The sequence below is a fragment of the Sphaeramia orbicularis genome, chromosome 4 (assembly GCF_902148855.1).
Source record: "Sphaeramia orbicularis chromosome 4, fSphaOr1.1, whole genome shotgun sequence".
In the NCBI taxonomy this organism is placed as follows: Eukaryota; Metazoa; Chordata; class Actinopteri; order Kurtiformes; family Apogonidae; genus Sphaeramia; species Sphaeramia orbicularis.
In genome coordinates, this window is record NC_043960.1 from 34,934,809 (window position 1) to 34,961,978 (window position 27,170).

The 27,170-nt window shown below is 40.2% G+C and overlaps 1 protein-coding gene across 10 annotated transcripts in view; it reads right to left on the reverse strand.

Annotated features, from left to right (window-relative positions):
• The window catches only part of shroom2a (shroom family member 2a), a 32,921-nt gene that overhangs the window by 1,700 nt on the left and 4,051 nt on the right, over positions 1-27,170 (reverse strand). Inside the window, exons 3-12 of one of the 10 annotated variants that reach the window (XM_030131962.1) lie at positions 21,553-21,701; positions 12,902-13,003; positions 12,518-12,535; positions 12,164-12,286; positions 9,324-11,697; positions 8,416-8,504; positions 4,221-4,820; positions 2,499-3,047; positions 465-624; positions 64-336 (exon numbers count right to left, since the gene is read on the reverse strand). In XM_030131962.1, the coding sequence (XP_029987822.1) occupies positions 64-336; positions 465-624; positions 2,499-3,047; positions 4,221-4,820; positions 8,416-8,504; positions 9,324-11,697; positions 12,164-12,286; positions 12,518-12,535; positions 12,902-13,003; positions 21,553-21,701 (4,437 nt within the window). The other 9 variants (XM_030131966.1, XM_030131967.1, XM_030131969.1 and 6 more) reach the window with 9 other exon arrangements.

The window sequence follows — 27,170 nt, forward strand, 5'->3', positions numbered from 1 at the left end:
CATTTTAGAAGATACATAACATTAGTCATTTCTCATCACAAATTTCTAAGGCTTCCCACTCACCCTCTCCTCAGGTGTAGTGTCCTCCTCCTGACTGTTGAGGGCGTTTTCCACTCGAGCCAGACGGCCCGACAAAGACAGCAGCAGGCTAACCACCTTATCCAGGTCCCCGACAAACATCCTGAACTTATCCAGCTCATTGGGTTTGCAGACCTGTTGGACTTGGACCTCCACTTCATCTCCCAGTGCGTTGTTGTCCATGATGTCCTCCTGAAGACTCTCCCGTGCCTCCCGCAACACCTGAAGCTTCTTGCTGAGGCTGTCAATCAGCTCTTGCTGCAGAATACACAAAACCAAAACAGAGGCTGAAACTGTTGTCTGTAAAAAGAACATTCTGAGTGGGCATTCATCTCCTCTTCACCCCAGGACTGCCCACTTTACACATGTAGGTGAACTGTAGGTACCTTTTTGTTTGCCAGATCAATGTCCAATTCGTCTTCAGAGTCTTCCTCCTGCTCCTGCATGTCCTTCATCTTGATAAGGAGCTCAGCCTTGGGAGCAGATGTGCTGTAATATGTAGCACTTGTCACCATGGTGACAGCAGCCATACTGTCCTCCTTTTCCCTGAAATATCAAATAATTTTCCAAACATTATTCACCACATAACACCAAACATTAGTCATGGTTTAAATGAACCAATAAACCTCATGTTGATTTGTGCAGGTTTCAGTAAGTTCAAGACTTGCCAAGATGCAGTTCAACGCAATTTAAGACTTTGACGTTTGTCCTAAACATTGGGTGATGATGGTGGCTTTATGTTCTGACTTCCCATGTGACTCTAATGTCTTTATACCAAAAGTTTCAAGAATGTTTTCTCTCTAACATCATTATTTTTAACAGGCTTCATCCGAGTACTAAAAGAACAGTTCTTGTGCCAGATCTTGTGGAACCTGCATTTACCCATATTAGCAGTGGTGGGCTGTCAGGGCCAGCAAGGCCTTCTCTGCTGGCCTGAACATCAGAAACACTAACCTACATTTACAACGTATATTGAAATTTTGTTCCATGAAATTGTATTAATTTATTCCCAATAGATGATTCTCTTCATTTCTCAGCATTTCTCTTGGCTGCACAGCTTCCAGTACTTGTATGTGGATGCAAGATATTTTGTCCAATCAGATTTCAGTTTCTATGTGTTGCCGGAGTTCATCTAATCTGCCCTGGGCCTTCAAAATCAATGGTGCTTCCCCATGTAACTTAAACTGTTCAGCATCAGGACTGTTTCTCTTACCAATCAGATTTTAATATCACCTCACAGGGCCAGCTACCTGGCTCACAATGTCGTCAGCATTTATTCTTCCTCTGATTGGATGGTAAGAGCAAAACTATTGAATTAAATCATTTAATTGAATTTAATTATTAATACATTTTAGGTAGATTTTTTTTACACCCACAATGGCTGACGGAGGAGAGGAAAATGAAGTGGTCTTGGACATACCTAAAAATCAATTTTCAAGGCGGAGTTTTCTAGAAAAACTGGATATCATGAGGACAGGTTGGCCAACCTCGACGCAAGCTAGCTTGTCAGGTGGACATTCTCTGTTCTCAAGAGAATAGCAAATATATGTCAGGAATACAACTGGAGATAAAAAAAAGGACTTATTTGTGGAACTGAAACACATGGATTACTTCTATTACGGAGTCATTGAAGTTTTCCTGCACAAAGAAAGGCTAGATTTTGCATATAAATAATGAGCATTTCTGGTGAGTAGGATATGATGTTTTCTATTTACACGTATGTTTTTGTCATGTTATTAGATAAATATTGCTTCTGAACTGCTCCAGATTATGTACATGACACAGCTGCAGTTGTAGTGTAGAGGTTTAGAGTTGTCTTAACTGGGTTTCTTGCTGTGTGGAATGGTATTCACCCTCAATACACAAAATGTCTCTCTCTCTGTAATGCCACACCTTGTTATTTTGCAGGTTTTTTTGGTATAATATTGATGGTTTCTATAACTGTGACATCATAATGATGGTATTAAGAGGAGGATTAAGTTGAGTAAGTCCCTGGTACCAAATGAATGCACGGCCCACTGCTGGATGATGGTAATGCTAATATTACCTTCATAATCCAATTGATTTTAAAGATCTATTAAGATAATAGACATTTAAATACATTTTAAAACCTGAAATTCAGATGATTGGATTTAGACCTAGCACAAATTGTAGATACATAATTTAAAGTTTTGTCTTAACACACAAGGCAATAAGAGTTTAGCTTTTTTATGTATGAGGTGAGGCTGCAGGATTGAAATCAGACTAAATCCAAATGCTTAGAGCAAACGTACACAATGTAGATCAAACATGAAAAGGTGAATTATGGAAGAAGGAAATCTGTTGTGAACTAGGCACTTGGCCCATGAATGAAACAGCTGTATTAACAGAAGCATGGCCATTTGTCAGTCCTTGTAGGGAAGCTTAAAAGTGCTGCTGACCTTTCCTCTGTAGGTCTAGGGGCTGTTTGTTTCGGAGAAGCCTTCCTGCGCTGTTGAGCCCCCTCTATCAGCTGGTTCCCCTCAGGGAAGATGCCCTCCATCAGATCCATGGTGGTCTTCATCTTGCTCTGATCCAGAATGTCAGCGAGTGACTTGTCCTTGCCCATGATGTCCCTGGCCAGCTCCTCTCTCTTCTGATCCTCCTCAGTGAGTCCTGAGGTTACAGGAGTCTGGTTGGACTCGTCTGTAAACTGGCTGTTGCTGCTGATGGTGGTCATGTACGCGTCTCTCTGGGGCTTTGGGTGTGTCTGACTGGCAGATGTACTGTCAGGATCTTTCTGCCGTGTGAAGGCGCAGAAAACCGAGTCCTGCCCTGCAGCTCCCAGGCTGCCGAGTCTGGGTATAGTGGGGCCTTCAGCCTCAGCCGCAGGAGAGTCAGTGTGCCGCAAAAATGGACAATTCTCCTTCTCTGCGACCCCCTCTGAGTGGACGATCCTAATGGGTACCTTCTTCACTGCAGTATTTTGATTTTCTATCACATGCTCCATCCTGAAATATCAGAGAAAGAGAAGATCTGCATTTATGTGTGAAAGTGAAACAAACATGTTATTTCAGTTGTATGCAAATTTAAGTCCATTAAAAGACTGAATAAGGCAGATTAAATGACATTATGAGATCATGGGCATAAACCAATACATATGATACAAAGTTTTTTTGATTACCTGTGGAATTTGTTTAATTTATTTTTTATAATTCAATTAGAAAACTGAAACAGAGCACAGAATAGATCTACTTCATGGCCCAGTGTGACATTTAGGATTTCATAATAATATTTACAATAGCATATAAGCACATGACAATGACAGTTGCTGTATTTTTATAACCTTAGAATGTCAGTTTTTCTGTTCAGTGTTTGAGTGTGGACTTGAGTTAATATACCCTGAACTGAAAACAAATACAGACTCCAATGAAGGACATCTGTACTTGTAGAAACCACCGTAGATGATTGTGGAGAGGGTTTGGATGGTTCGATGCAAAGTATCACACACTGAACTTTTAAGCAGAGACATAATGTTGTCAAAAAATCTTCATTTAATTTCAGGAATTACGCGTTTCATCTGTTATGATTTTATTATTCAGATTAGATGATGAATAAACATCTGTATTTATTACATGCAAAAAACATAAACACGATACTGGGATTATACATCAGCCATGTGTCCTGCTCTCTAAATAATCTGCATCGTCCGTTGAAAAGCCTCTAACGGCCGACCACTAATTTAAAGTTTCATTGCATGATGGTACATGAGATTTTTCCATGCCTCGTACGCTGGAATATTCAAGACATCTGGACTCCTTCCACTGCTTTGGTTTCTGCTCACCCAAATAATCGTACTGTACAGTCACAAGTTAGTACAGATGATATCAATTAGTTCTGAATCACCAAAATGAACAAACAGCTTCCCAATAGGAGCTTCAGACTGCTTTTTACTTTTCCTAGGATTTAGCTAAATTATGCCTAAACCGCTGGTGGCTTTCATAGAAATGCAGAGAATCTCTCTAATTTACTGCGGGTTGATAGCACTCACATGTTGATTCTACAGAGGCTGTGGCTCTCAATAAGCTCCTTTGTGCATGGAGTATAAAGGAAGAAGAACTTCTGACTATGCTGAGCAGAAGCTGAACAGTAACAGCAACGTGTGAAGGGACTTTAAAGCTTACCTGTTTGAGTCTTCATCCTGCAGGGAGACTGGAGGCTTGTCACTGAGTCTCTGCGGGGAAAACTGTGGAGAGGGTGAGCGCTGCGCCTCCATACTGCTCAGCCCTGAAGGTCTGTGGGAGGAAGCCGGGGGAGAGGAGGCAGACTGAGGATTGGATGTCACCAGCTGATGCACTGCCCCTTGTCCTTTGTCCACGAGTCCTTTGCCCTGCTCCGAATCTCCCTTTGGAGAGTGGGTGGGGAGGGGGGCGGAGTTAGGATTACTGTGGGTGAAGACTTTGCTCTGGGAACCAGTGAAAGGCTCGTGGGAGTCACAGAGAGAGGGGGTGATCTCTGGGCATTTGGGTGGGGGCACTGAGGGTTTCCTCCTCGGTCCAGGGGGCGGCGGTGGCGGTGGCGGTGGCTCGGTACGGCTGTGGTCCTCAGAGTCTGTGAGACTGTGGGAGACAGATGTGGGTCTAGGGTTCACAGTGGAAGGGGCAGCTCTGTGTCTGCAGTCGGGGTTGGATCCTGTCATGGGCGAAGGGGGTGGCGCTGAGTAAGGCTCAAACTCCACAGGCTTGTCTCTTACTTTACAGTCAGCAGGCCCTCTGTCAGGGAACCTGAGGAAGAGAATAGAAAGCTTTTAATTACATACTGTTCAACAGCAAGGCAGCATGGGCTATCATCTGCAGCTCAATCAAATAATACATCTCCTCAGCAGCCACTGTGATTATTACAGTGCCAGCATGACAAGACACACATCTCCCTCTCCTACGTCTGCTCTCTGGTAGCTGTTCAGCTGGCAGCCCAAAGAAGCATATTTCAGTTCCCACAAGTCTGCACAGAGGAATAAATAATCCTCCAGTGCAAAGAAGCAAGACTGGATCACTTTTTCCTGCCTGATTCACATTTACAGTTTTAACTCTTTGTAGGTAAAGACATAGAGGACCTCAGAGCAGACATCAAAAGTCTCACAGTGAGTAATATAACATAACACAGTGGAAATGTTAATATTAACTGAGCCTTCCTGAGTATATGGTAAAATCATCCATGAAAATGACATCTCCATATATGCTTGCTTGACTTGTTTCAAACAAGTCTATAAGGGTTACTTAAAGAACCTCACAGTGGTGGAAGAAACATTCAGATCATTACTTGGCTGTAACTACTAACAGCACACATGCTGCTGTGCATGGTCATGGTTGAGCTGATATGGACTATTTTATAAACTGCTTGGTAGGTAAATTGACAGCAATGCATCATATTCCATAAGATCATTATACATTTGCATCATATAGGTATCACTGTCTTGTCAGAACCACATATCTCTGAAAGAACAACTTTTTAGGATTTCAGAGGAACCATCAGAATGTATTTTTCAGTTAATCAAAGTGGTATTTAAAGAGTTTATTCAGTTTAAAAACAGTATATTGTGAAAATAAGGTTTTCATGGCTTTTACCATTATAAAAATGGGTCTGGGGGGTTCTGAAAATAATGCAACTATCAAAATGATATAAAAAAAAATAGACAGCTCTTTGTCAAACAGCTGGGCCTGAAACAAGCTGTTTGCAATTCTGCACTTTTGTGACCACAACTACACAGTCAAAGTGCTCCGTTGATCATCCAGAACCACCAGAATCATCCTGACACATTGCAATGATTTACCATTGTTGCTGCATTATGGCATCCATGGCACTGACAGTAAACATGCAGCTGCTCAAACGAAACAGTCCAAAACTGGACTGAAAACCAGCATACACAGGCATGGCATGCTTAATGAGTGGCAATGTGAACTGAAACTTAAAACATATATTCTGGGGACATTTTATATTAGCTTGATAAACGGGCTACAATATGCCTTCATTTCACCAACCATAAATCTTACCACAAAGATGGAGATAAACGATTTTTCCCTACAGGAAGATGTCATATAAAGTAATTGAAGCCAATAAATGTAGTAGAGAAAGAAGTACAACATCTGCCTTTCCCATTTGAGAAGTAGTGGAGTAATCCATAAATAGGCTACTTAAGTACAGTTCTGAAGTCAAAGTACTTAGCTACATTCCACTGGGACGTTAGTACATAAACCACGTAGCTTAATTTAAAGACTCAACTGTATTGATTCTGCAGTCACTAGAAGCCATAATTGAAACCTTCCAAGTGGAATTCTCACAAGCCATGACAAGTTACCCAATGAACAAGTGAAGCCTACACCCTCCTTCAGTCTCAGCTCTGGAAAAAGGGTGAGAAAGTTACCTCTCAGAAAGGAGAAACATGATGCCTCTGATATTATAACAAGATCCGGAAGGACAGATACAGTACGAGCTCTGTTACTATCATATTCAAGCTGTGACACTGTCTGGATATTATTTTGAAACTGTGAAAAAACACATCCTTTGGCCTGAGTAACACAGCTATCCACTGCATGTCTATGTGATAAAGCTCTTCTTAGGCGTTCCTGACACTACATTCTTCCTGATGAATAAAAGTTACTACATTTGGAATGTCATTTTAGCAGCTATGACAAAATTAGCTCCAATACTGTAGATAGCTATGGTTCGATTAAAGGATTTATACAATCCTGTCAATAAATTCAATGAAATTATAACTCACCCAAAGTGACGTTTTACTGCTGTCATTTCCTTAAAACAGAGGTAACAGTGAGCGTGCTGACTATGTGCTGGATCTGTGTGACAGAAGCCACTTGTTGCCGTATCAATAACACTATCTGGGTGGAGCATTCCTCACTTAGCTCATCTCTCTGAGTTTTCAATGACAATCACATCCTCGATGCTGTTGTTATGCAAATATTGAGTGTCATATGTGGTGGCTAATACAATGAGGTTACTCAACACAAGAAGATACTCTACACCCTTCAGTGAGTTTCACCTGTGGGAGTTTAGATAATGCATAAAGACTCCTGAATAACTGGTTACAAACTATGAAGTCATCATCAGTGGCTACTTTAGGAATGAAGGATTCACAAAAACAATGGAAGTCCACAATTTAAAAAAAGACTTTAGAGAAGGAACATTAACAACTAGAAAAGCACTTGGAGAGTGCAGACCTCCGCCAAGGCAGATCAGTGCCCCCCCCCCCCCCCCCGATCACCACCAAAATTTAATCATTTGTTCCTTGTGCCAGTATCAACATTTCCTGAAATTTTCATCCAAATTTGTCCCTAACTTTTTGAGTTATCTTGGACATGGACAGACGGACAGACAGACCAACACCGGCAAAAACATAACCTCCTTGGAGGAGGTAAAAATATTGTTGATATAGTATGCATATTACAACATACGCCCCTTCTCACAAAACATAAAAATGCATCTCCTTTAACTACAAAAAATAAAATAAATAATAATAATAATATGTTTGAATGGATGCACTACATTATGCAGGTTTAAATAAAGGTAGGAACAAAACAGAACAATGGATAAGTCAACTTCATGCAGGATCATCAAAGCATCACATGAAATAACTGACTATTACCTGTAAACATTTCTACCTTGCCCACTAAACAGTCACCAAGGAGGCAAGTGTATTCCATTTTGCGCAATAACACTTTATACACAGTTTCATATCATGATGTAGGTTATGTAGAGCATATTTTCTTTTTTTTTCTACACACTGAAAAATTGTACTAGAAAGATGCTTCAGTTTGACCCTCACACAGTCTGTCTCTACTTATTTGAGGAATTTTCCATAATTTTTCTTTCTTTTCTAATTATGCAAAGAAGCAGATTGTACTATTGATAATGTCATGCCTTCAGGCTGGCCCCTGAACTGGAGTCCCCATTGCAATTGTGGTCAAAACACTTCCTCTCTGTCACAGATAGTCAGATGCCTCGCCTACACCAGTAAGCCTCCACGAACAACACAAAGCGCAGCCAGAGAGACGTCTTAAGTTGTCCCAGCTGCACCAAGGCAGCGCCACTGGTATGCCTGGTCATATTATAAAGACTTCACTGTTCATCTACAATTTTTCACTACTCTTTCACATAAACACAATAAGATATCACATGAAATATTCCAATGGAAAGATAAGAGATTGGGGGAAAATAAAATAACTTTACATAGTCACATATCAATTGCAAAAACCACTGTACTGTATATATAAAATAAAATAGATTTTAAATATCCTAAATGATGGAGACAAGTAGTTCTACCGCCACTGATGATTCTAAGAGCTAAACCAAAAAAGATGTACTCACCCTGTGGCAGCACTGAGCTGTTCAGCAGGTTTACTGCTCTCCGTCTGGGAATATTCTGTCTCAGACTTTCTTGCTGGAACAGGAAACTTCTACAAATAAGGCAAAATAAACATAATTCTGTTACACTAAAGTAAAAAACAACCTCCAGTGCCCACCTGACCATGGAGGTACCAACTTGTCTTTAGATAATTATTGTGACAAACTCATGCTGCTGGATTTTCACAAATGAAAAAAGACATTTCTGCGTGTTGTTGCCCCTTTCTCTTCCTTATGCTGAGGGTGTGTCGTTATGAACAACCATGGATTAATATTTGACTTGGCTCCTTCCTTTGTTCCTTTCATTTGACTGAGTGTACTTTTCTTAATGAGACGCCCCCAGGGCTTGATATCTCTGCAGAGCCAAAGCAACTCAAAGCATGTTACAGTGACTACCTCTGCATGCGCCAAAAATTCCAATTTTAGCTCCTATTCCAAGACAATATTCCTATTAAGATATTTAAATAGTTAATAAAAAATGGATATTCCACTAATATTCCCCATTCTCAAGCCATTCAGCATACTACACCATTCTCAGCTGTGTTCCACAGACTACACAGTTTGTTAAATTTATTACAAAATATTTCAAAGTTGGTGTTTCAGAAATTTGGGCTTTCTGAAGCCCAACTAGTAATGCATCTCTGTTCTAGCCATGCAAGCTTATAGAATTCTCGTGCAGCCTTTATGATGTCTGCATAACATTTCCCATCAGTAAAAAAGCTGTTTCCCTGACCCACATCAAATTCAGGATATTATTATACTTGCAATAACAGTGGGACATTATTTTGCATGTAGTGAGTGACACATCTTATTTTGATCATTAAAATACAACAATTAAATAAAGTCAAAGCACGAAGAACTCTGTGTCTTACCTGTGCATAAATGTCGGCAGAAGGAGAGGACCGAGATCTCTCGTGGTAACAGGTGGTTTTTGTTCTTTCATCTGTTCCTGGATCCAGGATGTTATCAGCTGACCTGTATCGCCCTGAGGCTTTAGTTTCTGGAGCTTTCTTTTGTATATTCCACCTGGCCTCATACTCAGCGAAGGTGCCTAGCCTCTGATGCTCAAGGAGAGACTGCTTATGTGCAGAGGTAGAGCCTCCTTGGACCTTCTCAGGATACTCTGTAGGTGGAGCGGGTCTACTCTTGATGTCCGTCAATGTATCTTCATTTTCCCTTGTAAATGCCAGACCCTGGCCCTTGTTTTCGGAGGGGTTCTTGGTGTCATTTTGGGGGGGACTGTAACAGGGGAACGCTGGTTTGCCACTTTCAGAGGGCATCTGCTGGTCTAGTGAGGAGCCTAAATTTTCACTGTGAGCAATATCCTCTTTCATGCCAACTTCATGAATTTTGTCAGGCTCGGAGAAAGATTTGACCTTTTTTTCTGTAGAGAACCGTTTTCGGCTGCCTATGCGAGTAACCTGACTGGTGGTTGGACCCGACTTACTCCTTACAGACTCTGAGACAGTTGGCAGAGGGTCTTTACGTACCATTGTTATGGATGTATAGTTAGAAGAAGTCTCTGCAGAATGATGCTCATGTAAGACAGGCTCCAGGTCTTTTCTCCTGAAAGAGGTAGCCTTTAGCACCCTGGCTTGTGCTTCCTTCAAATGATCCTTGTAGGTGGTGCTGAAGGAGCCATCAGCGGAGGTCGGGGTTGTGCATTCGGTGGATTTCCACACATTGTGATCATCTTCATTCTCACCTTCTGTATCAGGGAGGGCAGCTGCACTTTTACTTTTCTGCAACTTGGCTCTTCTCATCTGAATTTCATTCCTTAATGTAGTGGCAAAGCGCTCAGTGCGCCTCACCTGCTTGTTCTCAAGGGACTCTTCAGAGTTTGTGTCAGCGGCATCTATGGACAGAGAATGAAGAATTGGGGTTGCCTGTGGGCAGATCTTACTGTTTACTTGATGTCTTGGGTCTTGGGACGATTCCCTGTGCTGCAGTGGGAAAGACCGCCGCTGTTCTGACTGTCTACCAGGAAGATAAGTCATGTACTCTGCGCTTTGTGTGTTGTGCCCTCCCTGGTTTCCTCTGTCGTCATGTTTAGGTACACAGGTTTCTACTACAGTGGTAACTTGGTGCTTACTGTATCCATTACTGTCTTTACTTTGTGAGGAGTGCTGTTGCTGGGCCAGATTATACTTTACTTTGCTGACCGTCTGTGGACTCAGAGAGTTACGCTCTGTACCAGTCTGTCCCACATCACTTTTCCTGTCATCTGGTTTGCTTGAAGAAAATGGCTGCTGTCCGGGCTGACACGTTGTGACACAGTAATATCGGCTGTGTCCGCTGTCAGTGTTTTGATCGGTTGCAGTTATAGACAGGGAGGTGCTCAAGTTTCTTCTATGGTTCTGACCAAAGTGTTGAGCAGAACCATTAGTGGGCAGTTCCTGCATGCTAGAATAGTAGCCACCTACATTCTGTGGCTTTGGTACAGATGTTGTCCAAGGCTGTGAATAGAAAGTGCTTTTGTCACTGTGTCTCTGATGGTGAGTCTGACCTTGCCGAACATCGCTGCTGGACAGGGAGTGCTGCTTGTTAGAACTGAACTGGTTGTGGACACATTTATCAGAAGAACTGTAGAAACTGTCGTCGTTTTTCGGGGATAGATTGTAGCTGCGGCGGTTTTCAGTTGAGGTCTTTCCATGTGGATCAGGTCCTTCGGGGTGAGCTATTATGAGGCCTCTTTCATGTACCTTTGTGGCAGCGAAGCTATCGCTGCGTGCAGGTGGAGCTGGGGGCGGTGGGGAGGGGGAGGCAGTTTTCTTTTTTTCAGGGACATGCCAAACTGGTCCATAGCTGGATCTACTGGAAGTGGAGTGACGGGATCCAGCCTGGTCTTCAGTCTGATCGCAGCCTGGCATCTGAAAGTATGCCACTCTCTCATCTTGTCTCACTCCCTCCATCAGATTCTGGCTGTTTCTGTTGTTGCTGTGCTTTCCTCCTGCGTCCCATTGATTGACTTTATACAGCACATTCTCTGTTGAAGCAGCATTGCTCTTTGAGAGTGTATAGTCAGGTGTGCCAGAACTGGTGGAGAAGGAGCTGTATGCCGAGTCTCTTTTCCCTCCTCCAAGGTGCTCCATACTGTTGTTAGACTTGGCAGGCGACAGGTGACCAGCAGGGTAAGGGTGTGACACATGCTCTAGACTGTCCATACTGCCATGAGAGCTGAACTGGTCAGACACTCTGCGCAGGTTTGTCTGCTCCCAGCCAGTGGAGAGATCAGCTGAGGATGAGCTATGGGTGAAAACAATGGAAAGTGTAAAAATACATAAATGAACAGTAGCCTTTTCTTCTTGAAGAGTATTTTTTTTGATCAAGTGATGAATTGCAGCCCTTTAACAGTAATAACTGTGATCTAATTAATAACAAGCTCTCTAATGATATGAACTGGAGAACAATTTAACTCTGGTGAACACAGCATAATGACACATAAATGCACTTATGGCTAATGCATGTTTATACAGAGTAAAAATTACAATCCTGACTGCAAAATTAACCTTCAAATGAATCGTTGTCTTATCTTCTAAATATTTAGAATCACAAGACAAAAAAATATTAGACATTCTGTGTACCTTCCAAGCTATACTTGCAGAAAGAATGGGATTAACTCCTTAAAGCACAATCATGTCCTATTCATTTAAAAAGGGATTGCTATATAACATTGAAAGTCAAGATGCAAACTTCATGATCCTAGAGTTACCTTGCATCATATCTGGTGTGCCAGACTGGTGTGGGTGGGGACTGTGTTTTGGCAGTCTCCGATTGGCTATCGTTGAACTTGGTTGAGTGCCAGGAGTGAGGCCTGCTTATGGGTTCGTTCCGTCTGCAGAGAGGGCAAAAAAACACAGACTGGATTAGAGACCAACCTCTTATGGAAAACAGTATGTGCTTCCACATATAAGTCTGTGCAGATGAAATGTACTAGATCAGTGCCTCAAATAGTTAAAAAAAACTGTCTTACCACAAGTACAGCAATAAATTGAGGTGATTTGCACCATTTTATATTTCTGAGGAGTATTGCTGAATCACAAACTTTGTACAACTGTCAACATACCCTTTAAAACGGTTCTTTCTGAGATGCATGTCAAGAAAAGTTGAACAGAATACATGAGCACATGGTAAAAATGCAATACATCGCAATATCATTTATTTTCTTAGTACAGAAAATCATAAAAGCTGTGCATCTACAGAAGGTCATAGGCAGACAATGTAATGCATGCTGTGGAAATGCAATGGATGTCACTCATCTAATGACATGAACCACAAGACAATCCAAAGAGACATGCCAATGAGAGCAGGAACTACAGCACAGCAGAGGGACAAAAACTATGAAGATGATATAACAAGATGAATGATTAATATGATTCTAAGAGATGTGAGGAGGAAAGGAAAAAGGGGGATTGGTACTACTGATTACAATGAAGTCATATAGCCGTACCTCATTGAACTTCGCAAAATCTTCGTAAGAAAGCTTCTCGCCACATGCACGTCATTCTCTGAGGGCATTTTGTGAGCTACAATATCCACCATTTTCATTTTCCTGGGCAGCAGGGGAGGAACACACAAACTAAGAGCTCACCAGTAATAGAGTCTTACAGTCCAAATGCTACATGGAATTTTGTGAAGGAAACCAGCAGGACAAATGTGCAGTTAATCTACTGTGACCCAACTGAATTGTTACAAACTGCTCTCAATCCAGACATTAACAGGTAGTGTTCAGTGCTGATCCATAGGGTTATAGCCCCCTCTCCTGGTCACAACACTTTGTTTCATGGAAACTGAGGAATAGAACATAAAAAAAGAAAACATGGGCCTACGTCATAGACAACAGAGCATAATACAAGCTTTGAGACAGAGTCTTGCTCATCATTCATAAGCTTATGATCTAAATAGAATATAGTGGAGTCTGAGGTGAGCTGGTGGTGCTCAGACCTATGCCATATGGTCCCGAGGGGAACACAAAGGAAACATGGGGCAGGGGGCTTAAGAGAATAGAGAATCTCTTACACAATCAGATCAGCCACCTCACCCCTCAGCCCAAGCTGTCGTCTGCCTCCCACCACCAGACAGCTTCTCTATCCTCGATGCAGTTCAGGACATCACAACTTGACATGTATAGGTACAGCTGACACATACAGAACACGTCAAACAGTTTTGTGTGTCTAGATTTTTTATAAGAAACACTTGCATCGTTTTCCTACCTGTATTTGCCAAATGAATGCTTATGTTTAAAATGAGGCTATATTTCACAATTTTGGATGAATTGACACAGCAATTTAATTCTGCAATATATTCTACTATATCAAAACTGAGACTTGATGACTTGAAAAGACTATTATGAGCTTTCTTGCATTTTAATGCTTTACAATCTGCAAACACCAAAGCAGGTGAATACTGTAACTACACTTGAGTGTTTTTGGAGCAGAATTAGGTCATTGTATCCACTCATCGTGACTCATCATGAAGGTACGGTTAGTTAAGTGTCTGTTTTCATTAAACATCATCCTTTCTATAACTAAAATAATTCCATTCGTGTAACGCTGCAGTTCGTTTTGTAATCAGATCTTCCTGTCCTGTTCCATACTCATTTTCAGGTTATGTTGTGAGTTCATTTGTCCTGCTTGCTATTGTTTGTCACTGTGATGTAGTTATTGGGTATGATGTTGAAACGATACATTGTGAAGTCCTGATATTATTACATACAAGCCAGGTGACTGTACAAAAAGAAAACAATAACCTGACAGCAATACGTTTTAAAAGACTTAAAATTTTTTAAAAATGTTTGAAGCATTTTGATAGATATCATGTCCTGCCTGAAGCTTGAAAAAGTCAGGTATTCACTTCGGCATTCAAACAGAAAGTTCCAGAAGGTGTGGGGGCCCATGTTTCAGGCTTTATGAACATTTGACATTATCCCAATTTACCAATTTAGCTCCATGCATCGCTGTTATGACAGGCTAATACCAGTATTCGAAAGCTAACTGGCAGTGACTGGATATTATTTTTGGTTTTTGTTTATTTTCTATTTTATTTTATCTCTCTTTAGTATTACTCTTCTTTGTCTTAATGTGCTAAGATGCTGACATACATCTATTCATACAACTTGTCTGTAACAACTGAACACCTGTGCACCATGTTCTGGAAAGCAAATAAAAAAAGATTTTGGTTTAAATGTCTGTCAGCGTTTCATCATTTTACTCTATAACCAAACCAATAATGAGGTAGCTACAACATTTGAGTTCAACATTATAACGGTCAGAAAGTTTAGACAAAGCTTTTTTGCTCTTTTTTCTCATTGGACATAAGACAGTTCTACAAAGCCATGAGGTCAAGAGGTCCTGCCCCCTCAGTCACCTTGTCTGAAGGCCTTCAATGATCTGATGACAAGAGATCCACACAACAGCTTCCTTTAAAAGGACTTTTCCCCTAAATTGAATTCATGGTTAAAATAAATTACATGAGTTAACTATCTGCATCTTGAGCTAATATAACAGATAGACACTTTCCACGCTGAGTCAGAGAATTGGTTAAGCTAAATAAAGTGGGACAATTCTACAAAATTAATTGTGGATTAGAGTTAAGGCCTATTTAGAGGACAAAGAAAAGCCAACATGAAGCCCAGTCTTCCTTGTCTCCTCTGAGTCCGTGTTTCTGGGGCACTAGGAGCTAGCCACACATGGCGCCTGCTATTGGTATGCAAATTAACCTGGTTTTATTAGGCCTATCGTCAGGGCTACAGCTGGGCCAGCACAGATATGCTAGGAGAGTGAGTCAGTTGGCTGGGATGGGGGCAGGGGGAGAAGACCGTTCTCTAAGTGATCATTTTAGAGCCACATCTCACTTTCAGTGTGTCTAGTACCAGCCAGTCCAAATGATCACATATGGATACCAAACACTTCTGGACAAACTAGTGGTCTGTTAATTACTAATATTTTAGACGAAAATTTGCTCTTCATTTTATGTTAACTATAACCCTTTCCTGAAAGATTAATTTAAGGTTGGTTTTGAAATGCTAGTCTGATCATGGCTTAACCTAAATGATGTCTGACCTCATACTGAATGATAAGACAAAAACAACATATTCAAGGTATTAGGGTCATAAAAGGAAGCCCCAATATGTTAAACCCCCAATCATTAATCTACTCATACCAGATGAAAGCAGGAGGTGGGAGAGCTCTCAAATACAGGAGATTCAAGTTGTGAAGTCAATAAAACATAAAAACAAAGTTTTTGTGACTCACCAAACATCTGGATGAAGAAGTTAAAACAGATTTAAGGTTGAAAAGAGTTATCCAGAAGAGCCAGAATACAACTAGACTGGAACTCAGCTTGGACAACAAAATGAGGCCGATTGTTGCCGTGTGCTGGTCAGGCACCACATTCCACAGACACTTCAAAGACGGGCCAAAATAAAAAGACATGCAGGCCGCTGAAGTCTGAGCATCCAGCATCACACTGCCCTAAAACAACAGTCTACCTCTTACAAGTCAAACATAATATTCCACACATTATGGCCTTTTCTAAAAGTTCTCCAGCTGGAATTAGTTTTAACTGTGGGGAGATTTCCTTCGGGATTACTGAGGTTTTGCCCCTGAAAGGGGGTGGAAGAGTGTACAGAGAGGGAGGAGGGCTATTGTCACAGCCAGTCCCCTTGGAGAGTTCCCGTACCTTGCCTCGTCTCATTGGCTCTAAGAGCTAATATGCTAATCATGGGATGAAATGCCGGACTCTTCCCTTCCCGTCTCCCCTGTTGTGAGGCAGACATGCATTTCTTCCATTACTATGGCAACAGGTTGATCTGTAGGGTGCAAAGCCACCCTATTTCCTGAAAACCCTGATAATGAGCATTACAACCGGACAATCAGAAATATCAGGAATGCACAGAAAATATAACTTAGTATTCAAATTCAGATTTTTTTGAACATGTAACATTTTTATATGACAGCAAGTTGTTTGTAATTACAGTTCTATGTAGTATAGGGCTGTGTACTGACAATCTAGCAATCATGGCAATTTTTTCTAATCTATTTTTATGGAAACTGTCAGAGTATAAAGAACACACCACCAAATGCATACAATTTTAGTTTAAAAAGTTTAGTCAAATGGGATTTAAATAACACACAATGAACCACAGTCTGACTTCCATGCAATCATTTTATACAAACTTTCACTCAAATGCAACATGTACATTGCATTTAGTATGGGTACATTTAATTAATTTGGCAGTCAGCTTAAAAGCATCTTAACAACATTTTATTTTTGAGTTATCCTGATAGTTGACAAGACTTTTATTGCAAATGTATATCATTTTCAAATATTTGTTAACGGTCTCCTGCTTGTGATTTTACTTTACAGACTGGTTTCTTCTCTCCTATTCCTTCAGTCCTCAGCATTAAACACAGAGTGATAAAATTTTATGATGCTGTCTTCTGCACTTTAATGCTATTATACAAGTCATCACATTTGATGGGATCTGGTTTTGTGTAGGAAATAATAAGCAATGTCAGAGTGCCAACAGCTGTTTGGTTTGAATAAAACCATGTAATGAGCTCTGATATGTAAAGTTATAACTTTACACTGCACCAAATAACAACGCTATGGAAAACACTTTACAGCACATAAAGCAAAGTCTTTATCTGATTTGGTTTGGGGATCAAAGTAACCAGAACAGATGTGTTTTTGCCACTGTAACTATGCAACTGCTTGTTAAAAATGTTAATAGTTAATACTTCTCTCACCTGCTGCTTTTATATTGTGACTATGCTAATTGGCATAAACAGGGAATTCGTTTTCCTTGACTGACCCACAGGTTTTTCTTATTAAAACTTGCTTCCTGGCATAACAGTAAGAGGTCTGGTGACGGGCAAGAAGATTAGCAAAGAATGGTTGCAACCTAAAGCTGATAGGAGGCAATACAATTCACAGTGATCTATTGTGAGGAAACCAATCAGCCATACAACCCAGACAAGAATTTCACTGAAAGGTATGTTAAACACATTATTTTCTTGGTCAAATATTACAAACTCTTCCCATTTCTGTTGGTTTTGTTACCATTATGCCGAAATTCAGATTTTAAATAAATCAGTGTGAGTAAAAGTCACATGTTTACAGCTTGGTTTTATACCCCACCTGTACTAAACACAAATGAGGAATTTTTCAAACAGACCTTCGGAGGATATCAATTGTATGATTTCTTTATCACACTAGAGCAGCATCACATACAAAGCTACTGGGCAGAAAAATGCTGAGGTCTATGCACCCAGCCTGTAGTTGCAGGTGAGTGGGTACAATCCACCAGTCCATGAAGGTCTCACAAAGGCTTTCTTCAGCAGACCCTACAATCAGTCCAGTCATGTTTCAGGTGAAAGAGGTGAACCATGAGCAGTGTGTAATGACCAGCGCATTCCTGGGCTGAGTGGCATTCCAGCTGTCAAGCCACTGACTGCCTGTGTTGACCTACAGCCCAGAAACACCTGGAAAGCCTTTGTCTGAGATGGAGAGTCTGAGCTACATCACTATAATATGGTCCTTTACATCCTCTGTTATTTATCAGAGCTGTGAGGAACCCAAAAGAACGCAAACAACAAAATAATAGTGTAAGGATAAACTGTAGGGATTTGTACTGCACTATGAGCTATTCATAAAAGTGTAATATAATAATAGTTAATGAAATTGGCTCTCTGAACCAGTGCCAAAACTGAAATGAAACACTTGGATTATAGTTCCCTACGGGTTAGCTTCCCCATAAATTGTAATGCCTTGTATGTGATGAGAAAATATTTCTCATGTTAGAAAAGATAAGGAGACAAGCAGCAGTGGATATAGTGAAAGTGTAAAGTAACGACCTCAGAACAAACGATACTTTAGTCAGATCCACTGACTGTTTCTAGATTCATACATACCTCATGAAAGTTTCATCAAAAACTAACATTCCTTCATGTCAAGTTCCAAAAAATATGTTATTTCAAAGCAAGAGATATTCCAAGGCCTTGGATTTATTTGAAACGTTGTTCCTGTAAAATCCACTTTAACGAGTTGTTGTCAACTCACCTTGGCAGTGGAACAAACCAAAAAAAGCAAGGGGTGCAGTTAAGACAAAGCTACACACAAACCTCTAAACTATGATTTCCTTTCTTGAGAACAAACAATTTTAAGAAATCTACTTAAGGGAAGAATTCAGTGAGCAGCATTCCAATCATACTACATAGGCTTACTTAGAAAAACAAAGACCCATAAATTAGAGACAACCCTACTACAACCTCTGCTGAATGGTTACACTGACGCCAATAGGCTTTTCCAGATATAATTGGATTGTGCAGCACACTGCTATGCACAGGTGACTCAACTGAAACAGCCACCTACGTGTATGTTGGCAACTGAAACTGTACCTTTATAAGCTTTTGGGATCTTGCAACTAAACAGGTAAACAGAGGTCCTCTGATACAGTAGACAACTTCTCTCTGAATCCCACAGCGCAAAATATGTATTATCCACATTTCATGTAAGTGACTGTGGCACTTCTATATCAGTGCCAGAAGGGGGAAACCAAATACCACAACTAACTTGAAATTAGTTGTTGTAAAGTTTGACAAGTGACATTGCACTTGGTTGCATGAAGTGCTTTAATGGAGCAGAGGGGAACAAAATAGACTGCAGGGGTCCCAGTACTGAATACAGTCTTGTAATCTGCAAAGGTATTACTCCTAATCTTAACTAATAATGGAAAAAAGACAGTAAAGGTGATAGGGCTGGTGACTTCTACAACATTTGGACTGTTATTTACAGGTTCCTGCAGGTTTCAACAAGCTTTAAGTTAAGACTTAAGATCTTGAAACTAAATTAAGATCCACTTCACACCCAACTGCTGATCTGTTTTGTTTTAAACTTTTGTTGATCATCAGTTCAAATAGGCCCTTAACTTCTGAAATGATATTACTATTAAGCAAATCTGCCAATCCAAATCATGTAATGTAAGACATCTTGCCCTTTCTACACTTAAAGGCACTGGGGTTAATGTAGCTTCATAAAAGAAACAATAACGTCATAATCTAATCAAATTTAAGGCCTGTCAAACTCATGAAACATGTTAAGGCCAAAAATTTAGAAGCTTGGATTCATAAGGGACTGCGTAATCCCTGAATTTAGCAAACCATAACAACAGCAAGATGTGATACACACCAATGTAATCTGCTGGTGTGAGCCAGTAATAGTATTTGGTAGTGTTTCAAACTTTTAAACAAATGTGTGTACTGCAAAATGTAGAATTCAGCAGAAGCTCCCAGTTTGTTTTTGTTTTTTTATTATTTCTAAATAAAATGATGGTTAAAACATGAGACTATCCAACAAGATTCGTACCTCATCTTCTGCAAGTCAGATGCAGAAATCTTCAGTATTTGTTGAGGCATGTACAAAAAAAACATAGCAAGATGCTTTCCCACACAAAACCACACCCATCAGTCCTCTATGTGACGTGTGACAGGCCTCTCCCCTTCTAGTCTCTCTCTCTCTCTCTACTCTCCCAAATGACACTACGCCAAACAATCTCGCATTAGTCACTGCATGCAAAATACATGACTCTGTAAATCAAGCTCCTCCCTTTTGCTGTCTGTAAAGAGACCGCACCTGTAGACAGGAGCAGGTTGTGACAGCTTCCTGATCCTCATTCAGTTATCCAACATGATCCCTAAGATAAAAAGAAATGTGTGTCAAGGTTGACACCTACATGCACAGACACAGAATAAGCTATGGACAAACATAAAGGCTCTATGTAGACACACATAGTTCCTAAACTGTGACTTTTTTTTTCTGCACAGGAGTCTGCAGCAGGAAAGAGAAAAACTTGGGCCTGGAGGTGAAGATTGCAGGCTCTGTAATGATCTAGAGCAGTATCCTAAATCAGACTCAAACTTGTTATTGTGGCCTTGGAAAATGACTGACTGCAGATGCTATTTGAGACAGTCAGAACAAAGTGAATTCTTCACAGACTAGCAGGAACTAAGAGTCCCAAGAGACAAGAAGTCTGTCTAAAACACAATATGAACAATGACTTGTCCTTGTAAGGAGCCGTTTTTCTTTATGTAGAAGCGTACTCAAATGACAATACCCAGATCCTTTATCTTTGCCTCCAGCTTTTTTAGGGAAGTTTATCTGCATTCTTACATTTTATTTCAAAAGGTAATCAAATAGACATATTTGTTACAGACAGTAAGGCATCCTTGTTTTCTCATGCCTATTTAGAATGAAGCACAATGTGTGAGCCTCACAGCCTCTGTCCTTGTTGAGAGATAAATGGTGAGTGGACTTCCTTGTACGGCAGGATTTGTTCAGGGATTACGTTATGATATGATACAATACAGAAAGAAATGCAGACGGCAGAGAAAGACAATGGGGCCAGTGTTTCATGTACAACAAGCCTATTTGTAGGAAGGTTTCTGTTTACAAATGATTCATTAGTTTACAAGATATGAATACTAAACAATAAGCTGATAAGTCACAGGGGCTTTTGACACAAAGAGTCAGTGTAATCACTTATTGTGAGCTTGCTGTTCATCTTGCTACTAGAAAAAATACAATGCAAACTGGCAAATTCCAAATGCCTTATCACAGAGGGTGTGAAACCAACTGACGAGGGAAAAAAAGATCACAGCACCTAATTGGAACATTTACGTCACAACTTCCCTTCACTCCACCATCCCACACCTGCCTGGGTGGGATCTAACAGGGTAAATGATGTCATCTGCAAACCCCGCTTCCTCCTTTTGAGTTTGTCACCATGAAAAGAACTGTTACAAACCACAAACTCCTGTCGACTTCAGCTCAACCTAGCAAAACAGGACCGTCCAGCTACCAAGAAGTCAACAGTGACAGCTAGAAATCCCAGACAGTGCACTCTGGTGACGGTCTACACGGTCAGATAAATAGCATCAAGTGCTGCTAAAATCCTCCACCTCAGCTTCTCTCCGTCACCTTGGTTTGTTAGAGATGTTACCATGGTGACCAGTTAGGCTGGAGAGGAGGGGGGGGGGTTGTGCACATGTAACAGCCGGAGAGGGAGAGGGCATGAAAGGGCAACAGGGATTGGTTACCTACCTTTTTACAACCAGACTGAGGGTCTTATGGGAGCCTTTCACCAGGCAGATCGCCTCCTGTCTGTAGCCACTCAGGGGAATTTCATTGATGTTGACAAGCTCGTCTCCCACCTGGAGACTTACAGCTGCTGCCTTGCTGCCCTCTTCAACCTAAAATATAAACACAGGAGTAGGAAATGATAGTATTAAACGTGCAATGTTACAAGAAGACTAAACTATCATAGACAAATTGACTTTGTTGTGTCAAGGAGAGGTCTCCTGCAGGTCCCACCACTGTGTTCAGAGACATTAAACAACCTCATTCAACCTCACCTTGGTGCTACTTAAAGTTTCAGCACTTAGCCACCTCTGATAAGAAAACTCCTGATATTACCTGCTTGTTTTAAAACCTTCCACTGCGCATGCTCTTCTAATTTGACCCTCCAGAGTACTGTTGTGTGATACAATCAAAATTATATCCAGATAATAATACACACCAGGATATAGCAAAGGTCTATTTCTCATTACGCTGATCTATATGCACGGCAAATAAAAAGTTATTCATAAAGCCTGTTTCCATCCAAACATATTGCACATTTTTACCAAATTCTTAAAAAATTGCTAAAGGAAAATGCTAATTTATGCTTGTTTTAATTCATTACTGTTATGTAAATATTGTGGCTGGATTTTCATTTTCATCATTGTGTAAAGTTGTTGACAAAGGAGCTGACAGTCATGAGAGGTATTTTGTCCAAAACCTGAAGCTGGCTGACAGCTTTAGCACCCCATGTCTGGATCATATAATGCTTCAAACTCCTCCACAATTTGTCAAATCTTTATTCCAACATTGCTGACTGCGGCCCTTCATACATGGTCGGGTTTCATTGCTATTTTCCATCCACTACTTCTGTAAAAACAGTGTAGTCTTACTTAAGCAGGCACAAGCAATTAACTAAACCTGTTGCACTTATTACCATTTATTGATATACCAACTTTTCCACTTCTGTAACATGTAAATAAGAGATGCTTCCAATTTATTACCATTTATTACCGTTTTTTTCAATGCACAAATGAAACAGTTGGGTGGAAAAAATATAAAATTTTTCTTTCTATTATCAAGAACTGTAGTACAAATTTTTGATTAAAAGGTTAAATGTCCAATATTTACTGACAGCTTGCAACATCCCACACTCATCTACTGCTCCCACTGTAGATACATAAAGTTCATTGTAATAACAAAAACACAATGATTCTATTAAAAAATAATTATGAGTATTATATTAAATTTCTTTAGTTAGCTTCAGTTAGTAGTTAGCTCACAGCAAATAAACAAAGAACATATTATGGAATTATACATGTTTACCTTACACTAGGTGTGTAAGCGTGCACTCGTTCGTACCGAACCATTTCAGCTCGGGGCCTTCAATACAATACGGAGGTGTACCGAATGAATACATGCAGCCTATGCGAAGAACATGAACACTCGCCTAAAGTTTCTACACAAACCTTGAAATGTAACGCACACAGTAGGAGCAGGTTGGCTGCAAGTAGAACCCATGTGCAATATTAGATATCCTACGCAGGTGTCTAAGTGGTCCATGCACTATCCACATTGCCAGTGTGGCAACTCAGAGCAGCGTCATAGGTACAAAGCCAGAGTTGGAAGACCCTTCATCTTCTCTAAGGTCTTCAAATTAGGAGCATTTCCAATTCCCTGTCAGTTATGTCAATACAGAGAGACAAGTCGACAAAACAAGAGCAGTGTGCCGGCATTGTTTCATGAAGATCGGTTATCGGTTAAGTTTTTTGTTAATGAAATTGGTCTCATTCACTGTACAGAAAATGTATTAAAAATCTATAGAACCAACATTTTTCTGTAGTGTTACATCCCTACCTTATACATATTACCAAATGATATATACTGCACAACCCTGCTTTGTGATTCCCTGTGCTGTGTCATAAAGTTCATCTTGCCTTATGCAGAAATAACCTGTATTATTCATATTTGTCAGCATTAATTACAAAGCATGTAAACAAAAAATTTCTCCCTTTAAAAGTTGTCAGAAATCCTCAATATAATTTAGTGTGAACGATAAATGTGAAATTCCCAAGGACAGAATAACTACAAAGGAAAAATGTGAGATAAATAAATCAAAGAGGCACAAGGCTCTGCTAACTGTATGGTTGTTTTCTTTAAAGAAACAACACTTTATTATGTGACAGTGACAGAAAAAACACTGTTTATAAAAGTTAACAGCAGGTAGGCTAAGTTCTAAAGACAAGGCTCAAAGCCTATAAAAATACTTCAAAAAGCTGCTGTCCAAGCCAGTGGCATGAAACAAACCATATTGTATTTGTCTAAGGGTAGACACCTGGAAAAACATCTGTCAAAGGGAAGTGTCATGAACTGAGTACAGTGGACTGAACACCAACTGCTAGTGTTAGTCCATCTCTGGAGGAAAACCAAGACATGAGAGCTGATACTAAAATGATACAAAATGACTCATTAGTGACAGGTACAGCATACGAAGGAAAGCAGAAGGTTTTCCCTAAACTGACCACAAATGTCTGATGTAAGAGGTGCAAGGCAGAGAGGTCCACTGTGGAAAGAAAAGGCGTGAGAATGTGCTTGGCAGTTGGCACATTAGCACACAAAAGCCAAGTTCTGCAGCTGATTATCAGTTCTCCACTCGAATGCAACCTGTGAGAGGGGGTTGCATGACTCAACCACAGAGGTATGTGTACATTTACAGACCATTACGTCTTATATGGCCTTTATCCTCAGCAGAGAAAACCAGAGCCCAGATAGCACTAATCTGGCCCCATTTCATTACTCCATAATACCAATTTTAAGGCAGGGTTACGGCTGTACTGACTGAGGAATTTCATGATGACTGGCTAAGTTCCTAAGATGGTCCTGATATGGTAGTGTATTTTGTAGAGAAACCCTGTGTACAAGCTACTAGGACTAAAAGGAGTGTGTCCTCTACTCAAAATTGGAGGAGCAGGAACAATGCTCTGTAACACTTAAGTATGTTCATAATGTCAATAATAACATGAAACAGCAGCGTACGTAGGAAAATATGTGGGCAAATAAAGGCAGTCTTCTGTCATTATTGCTGCAGGAAAGTCATAGTGCTTTTCCAAATATTTTTGACCAGGGCACTCCAATCAGCATGAGCCATATCGTGTCCTTTGTTTACCATCTTCCTCCAGGCTGTAATCAGTCGAGCTGCAGTCATCCTGCATGCACGAGTATCCTTCAAAAATAGCCTCATGCCTCTCTGAGGGACAAGAGGGGAAGGATGTAGTGGTGAGGAGGGTAAGGAATGTGTCTTTTCTGCTGACAGATGTCCTGTGTGTGCAGCATGCTGACGGGGACACTGAACGGAGACGTCATGTATGGTTTAAGCACTGACTGTGCCCATTATTGTGAATGCTTTGTCAGTTTAACCAGGTCAGCAGTGAACTTATGAACAAACTCACCAAAATCTGACATTTGCATAGTTTCTAGTTCTTGTGTAAAAGCTTCTGTTTTTGTAAGAGTGAGAGGGATTTTAAAGCATATGTGTCTTCCCAATAGTTTGTAGTAAAGTGCGAAAAATATATAAGCAAGTGCACATCTGCAACGGGATAAGACATAATTGTGTTGATAATATCTACAGAGTTTAGCATCTGCAGGTCTCTAAGCCCTATTTGAAAAAATACAATGTTTAAGACAAAACTGGACTTCACCCAGATACTAGAGAATTGCAATTAAATTTGGAATATGGAACACTTTTGCATTAAAAAGTTAAAAATGACAAGACTTATGCAACGTATTTTGGACTTAATGTGTTGATGGTGTCATCTGCCCTTTATTAAAGACACAGCCACTGACTAGAATAAAGTGATATAAAGTCTGCATAAGTCTAATTAGATAAGAAATTCATTAGCAGAAGTTGTCCCATGATCCCACACTACCTCATGACATCCACTACAACAGCCTATAGCAAGGTAAATTCCTTGCTACCTCCACTGTGCTCTCGCTTCAGAAAAAATATGTAAAGCAGTCAATGGCAGGAGAAAAACAAGCTTGCCATCCTGTGTCTGGAATTAGTAACATATGATGTTTGTCAATTTAATAGATCATTTTAGAAGAAGTCAAGAAAGGCACAATTTCCCATAAAGATAGTAAAGTACTATTTGGTTTTGGGTGAAGCGGGTCAGCAGACATCTCTCATTTCATGTGTAAAAGATGGTTATTTACTTAAATATTTTTTCCAATGCAAGTTCTAATGTGGGACACCCAGAAGAGGCAGGACTTTACCTTTCTATGACAGTTTTGACTCAGACACCTCTAGAAGCCAACACTCGAACCTAAATTAGAATGAACACATACTGTACACACAAACATAAATAGATCCTATGAGATTCACAATGCTAGAAAAACTTTGATTCCATGTTCGATAAAGTTGGCCTTTGTCATATGTCGTCTGCTTCCTTCTCCCATCACGGTTAGTCAGTCTGAATTACTACAGCATAATAAAAACTAAATAAAGCTTTTCCGAAGCCAACTTTTTTCATATGTTTCTCTTTGCTCCTTCCACCTCCTTACTGACCTACCTGGATGACTTCTGGCTGATATGAACTCAACTCCCACAAACAATGTCTGGTCCTCTGTTAGATGTCTGAAAGGGCAACTCAGAGCACACCAGCCTTTTGTCCAGACACTGTCCCCAGTTCATGACTGAAAAAGGCTACAATAGCCCTATGGTGTCTGGAGAATGCGATATAACCTCTAGATTTGTAACTAAAAGTTCAAACTACAACCTTGTGGCACTGACTCAGAAGAATATGGACATGCACAAGAAAGGAACTAATAAAATATGTTGATTCAATGTCTTGTCTCTTGTGAATCCTCAAACTTCACCAGAGTTCAAACCTCAAGACAAAACATGGCTCATTTCTGTATATGAAATAATCAGTTCTTCATTAGTTTCTGATGTTTAGAAAACATTTAGCAGCTAACTATAGAATAACAAGGAACTCAAACATGGAGTTTTAAGGTTAATCTATAACACTTTGGCATTCTCCATGACTACTTTAAGAATCCAGACCACAAAAGGTGATTCTGATCTCATCATGTTCCTATGAGGTTTTATGATCCTTGGACAATCAAATCTGACCAGCAAAGTTGTCACACACAAGAATCAATAATTGGTAAAACGTGTTTACCTGCGGGTGATTTATCACAGCATGTAAGAACAGTCCATCTAAGACTAGGTTTCTTGCAGCCAATAATATTTTCTTCCATATAAAATGTGATCCTGGCAAAGGAAACATAAGCATGAGGTGCATGCCCAGCTGTGTCGTGTAAAAGTGGATTATTTAAGTTTATTGAGACTAAGGTCTTTAAGTCCATGAAGACCTTGAGCATAACCTGCACTATGACTGGAATGTTAAGAATTTTAATTAGATCCAGGATATTTTTTAACCAAAGCTTTCATCAAACATTAGGAGGTGCTTTATTATCTTTCATTTGAGGGATTCTGAAGAAATGCAAACAGCCAACATAAACGGAATTTCAACAGTATGTACTCCTCCGATTACTTTAAACATACTGTCCCTACCAAGACTGAACTGTATTATCACTGCTCA